The sequence below is a fragment of the Herpailurus yagouaroundi genome, unplaced genomic scaffold (assembly GCF_014898765.1).
Source record: "Herpailurus yagouaroundi ecotype Mexico unplaced genomic scaffold, PumYag 100, whole genome shotgun sequence".
In the NCBI taxonomy this organism is placed as follows: Eukaryota; Metazoa; Chordata; class Mammalia; order Carnivora; family Felidae; genus Herpailurus; species Herpailurus yagouaroundi.
This window is the reverse complement of record NW_024412391.1, coordinates 17703321-17707750: the sequence shown is the minus strand read 5'-3', so window position 1 is coordinate 17707750 and position 4430 is coordinate 17703321. Positions and strand designations below refer to the sequence as shown.

The following is a 4430-nucleotide window of genomic DNA, read 5'->3' as shown; positions in this document are numbered from 1 at the left end:
TAAGGGCCAGACTCTCATCAGGGCTTGGAGCCCTGAGAAACTGGTTTGGGCTCATAGCTCCCCAACACACAGGAGTTTGTGGTTGTGCCCTCCCAGCAGTGTGGGTTCCCATCTCCCCCAGCATCATTCCTAGGGGGCGGGTATTCTTAACAATGACACTCCCTGACCTTTAGGAGGCCTTGAAGCCCTCTGCCGTTTATAAGGCATTTTTCATAAATGATCACATTTACTCTACAATCCATTAACTGACAATTATTAGGTATTCCCACTTCGCAGATGCAAAACCTTCAGTTCAGAAAGCAAGGAAGGATGAGTACTGCCTCTGATTCCTGATCCAATGCCTCTCCTATCCCCAGCTCAGAAAGTGGTGTGTATATCAGGGTTTTAAGCCCACAGAAGAGAGTTTGTTTTTATTTGGGAGCGTAGTGTGATAGGATGGTGAGGGAGGATCACAGGCCTGGCTTAGGCAAGTATGCACACAAATTAGGACAGAGGCTATGGAGGTTTTGAGGATTTCCCAAAGCAGAAGTTTGGTGGCCCTGTGGGCCCAGCAAGACCCAGATTTCTACATGGGGGCACTAAGATTTGGTAGCAAATTGATTCACATGGGGAGAGGAGGGGTGGCAGGGGGGCAGACCCTTCCCTCTGTGTGACTGGAACTGCTCACACTACTCCCTGACCAAAAGCTAGAGAGCAGACCCCCAACCCAAATTCCAGGGTACCCTCCCTCCTCCTCCTCCTGTGGTCCCCACAGCTTACTTCTAGGTAAGGGAAGAGAAAGGCAGGGCAGGGACACAGTCCTCCCCCTAGCAAGGTGGCTGTCTGTGGTGCTCCCTCCCTCTCTCCCCAGCCCTGGGAGGCTGGATTTGTTTACCTCTCCGCAGTTTGGTGGCAGCCAGGCCCAGGGGAGGCTCCCTAGGACGCCCAGCCTCCCCCAGTGACACCCTGGGACCCTGCCAGGAAAATACAGACTGTTCCATCTGTATGCAGAGGGGAGGGGGACCTTCCCACAGAGCTAGGGCGATGAGGCCCATGAGGCTAGTGCTGGAGGAGACACACAGATTCCAGTGTCCTCTTTCCTCTTACTGTGAGGGATGAAAACATCACAGACCCCCCTCCCCCAAGGCTTCCCTGCCCACCAGTGGAGCCCTGAGGAGGGCTCCTGATGGGGATTTCTGAAGGCCCTCTGGCACTGGAAGGGAGGGAGTGGGCCTGCCAGAGTTCTCTGCTGAGTAGGGGTTGGGGCCAGCTTGCCTCTTCTGACTTCTCAGCACTCATGGACTCAGCCTGAGGGCCCATGCCCTACGGGGGCACCTGAGGGGCACAGCACTAGGACCTCTCATTGGCCATCTGGAGGCAGAGCAGTGAGACAAGCCAGAGAAAGGACCCTAGCCATTCAAAGCTACTCTGGGGCATTTTTCTAGCTGCAGAAAGGCCATTGCAAGCACGGAACACAGCTTCTCCTGTGGTCTCTCTAGATCTCTAAGGGACCTGCTCTGGGGCACTATGCTCTACAGCAAGGATCAGGAATGGATACGGTACTATTCAGGATTCCACCAGAGCTGGGGCCCAGGACAGCAGGTGGATTCTGCCATCTCAGATGACCTTAATGTGACATCGGCCCCAGCCCAGAACTTGGACCCAGGGGAGGAGGCTGCCAGGCTGAGTTATGGGGAGGGTCATTTTCCCAGTGATGACAGACCTTATGGTTCTACTCCCCTTCTGCTGCCTCACACCCCCTCCTGCTTTGACCTGTGTCAGGGCTCCTCATTACTCTAAGCTGCTGGGCTCAGCCCTGGGTTAGGCTGTCCTTTTCCAGAGACTGTTAATCCATCCCCGTGGCTTTCCTCCTCCCTCTTCCTGATCTTCCCCAGCTGCTTCCTCCATGGGGAGGAGACACCGAGGCAACCAGTGGGCCTTGTAAGCCTGAGGAAGGGCTTTTGGTCCCCGGAGGCTCCCCACCTAGCAGCTCTGAGGCCAGGAGGGCAGAGGAGCAGGCCTAAGCCCCTTCTTCAGGGCCGTGGGGAAACAGTGCCCAGGCTGGGAGCCTGGAGATCTCTGTCTAGGGCTGTTTGAAGGGACAAGAATTCAAAACAATTTTGAGGGAAGGGTGGAGATGAGGAGAAGAGGTAACAACAACAATGTTACAGCACTGTTGAGCTGGGACAGGGGACATGGCTTGGCCAAGTTCAAGCCAGGGAACAGTAACACCGGCCTCAAACTCAGGACCCAGGATTTCTTATCCAACCCTGTCCCCTTCCCACAGCTCTAAGCTAGTGATAGCAGATGGAGGTCTAGGCAGCAGGTTTGGAATCTCATTACACCACCTGGCTGGGGCTCAGGTTTTACACAGGTTCTTCCCAGACTGGCGGGGGCCGGGGGGGGGGGGGATGGCCCCTTTGTGCACAAGTACAATCTGGAGAAGGAATGCTACTTCGTGGCCCCAGCCTGAGCTCTGAAATGATACTTCTGCAATACCTGTTCTAACCAAGGCACTGCCTCCATCAAGTGCCCAAGTGCCCCAGCCTGTTCCCTCAACCTTGTCTGGCCTCTCCCTATCTATCACCCTGGACCCTGCACCCTAGAAGCTGGATTTCCTGGATGCGAGGAAGGATAAGGCTGCCTGAACCTGAGTCAACTCTAGAGAGGCAGCCTGTGAGGGCAGGAAGGGCCAGGCTTCACCCAGCAGCCCCTTAAGCCTTTAAAAGTTCTTACATAAGCTGCCAGCCCCTGTGCCGAGCTGCAGGGCTAATTCCCCCAGACCACCCCCCCCCCCCAACCCGAGCTTCCAGGTCACCTCTCCAAGCTGCTGAGCACCAACAGATGGGGCAGAGAAAGAAGTCCAAATCCTCTGGACCGGAAGGACAGTGGGATTGCCTTTCAAGCTGTGATACAATCCAGAGATTAACCACTGTCTCCTTTTCAGCCGGTCTCCCCGGGGCCCAGCTCAACACCCCCACTCTTCCTCCAGTGACTCTTACAGACCCCAGCAGGCTAAGGGCAGGAGGGGGTCCTGAATCTTAGAAGAAACCCTGAGGTGAGCTGCACTGGCAGCCTCGTCAGACCTCAGCGAATGGTGAGGAGGGGACAAGTGTCCTCACCCGGCTCTGAGGATGCATCCATCTGGACACCTACACCTGCCAGTAAGACTCTGGAGATAGCTCTGGGAGGAAACAACTAAAGGAGGAGTAAACAGTTTTGGACAGGGACTCCAACAAGCACTGTTTGAACCCCAGGAGTTGGAGCCACTTGGACCAGGTATCGTCGGGTGGTGTAGTGGAGGTCTGATACAGAGCTAAGATTTTACGGAGCGCTTTCCTGACCTGCTCCCATATGAAGCGCGGCACCGAACCCTTTGCCCTGCGCCCGCCCGCATCCCCCAACCAAAGCCAGGTGCGTGGCGTCGGAACCCGGTTTCAGGAAGTTAGGGGTTGAGGAGGTTAGAGGGCAAGGGTGCTGGGTCCTGCCCTGCCCTTCCCCTCCCCGGCAGCGTCGCCCGGTTCCCGGAGCCGCCGCGCCCGCCCCGGACGCGCCCCGCGCGCTCTGCCCTGGGCGTCACCTCTCGGGCTCGTAGCCGGCCTGCAGCAGACGGACGCTGTACCGCTGCGCCGCCGTCTCATGTCCGGGGTGTTGCCGGGCTCCGGACTCCGGAACAGCAGCGGCTCCCCCTCCCTGCAGCGGCAGCGGGAGTAGCCCCGACCCCGCTAGAGGAGCCAGCAGCCCCTCCATGCGGAGGCCGCTGCTCCGGGCGGGCGGGAGCCTCTCCGCCTGGAGGCTCCCCGGGCCCCCGCTGGGGAGTGAGCGCCGCCCAGGCGGGTGCCGGGGAGGGGACTGGGCCTCAGGGGGTGGGGCCTGAGAGTCGGGGGCGGTGCTTGAGTGCCGGGGGTGGGGCATCTAGGGAGAGGGAGGTGCGGCCCTGGCAAGGTGTTCGGACTCCGCCTGTCTCTCCCGTCCTGGGATCAGTGAGGGGATACCGGGAGATGACCGTGGAACTGCAAAGGAACCCGCCCCCACTATCACTTTTCCCGCCGTCTGGACCGTCAAGGTTCTCCCGGCTCCTTCTAAGAAAAACCAGAAGAGGAAAGGAGCCGAGCGTCTCCAAAGACCAATGGAATGATCCTTTGGGGCGCCTCCTACCGGCCATCCGCAGACCTACCTCAGCTAGGACAAGATAAATGGGGGAAATTTTCCAGCTCCGTTTGCCTACTGCCCCCTTTACCTATTCAACAGACTCCCTAACACTGGAGGAAAATAGGTTTTCCTCAACTCTTAGCTGCCACTGCCGGAGGAAGGAACAGATTAGGCTTCAATCTCCTTAAGGAAAAGGGCCTTGTCTGCCCCCGTTTGGGGTATCCCATAACCAGGGAGTGGGGCTGACCACACAGGTGTTCAAACTTGTTCATTTCCTGACTAGAAAACATAACTTTTCC

The 4430-nt window shown here is 57.7% G+C and overlaps 1 protein-coding gene across 4 annotated transcripts in view; it reads right to left on the bottom strand.

The window, feature by feature from the left end:
- Positions 1–3812, bottom strand: part of IMPDH1 (inosine monophosphate dehydrogenase 1) — a 15890-nt gene extending 12078 nt beyond the window's left edge. For 2 of the 4 annotated variants that reach the window (XM_040472045.1, XM_040472046.1), the window contains exon 1: positions 3560–3812. In XM_040472045.1, coding sequence (XP_040327979.1) covers positions 3560–3729 — 170 coding nt within the window. In that variant the 5' untranslated portion in view covers positions 3730–3812. The remainder of the gene's footprint in view (positions 1–3559) is intronic. The other 2 variants (XM_040472048.1, XM_040472049.1) reach the window with 1 other exon arrangement.
- Positions 3813–4430: the final 618 nt, after the last annotated feature.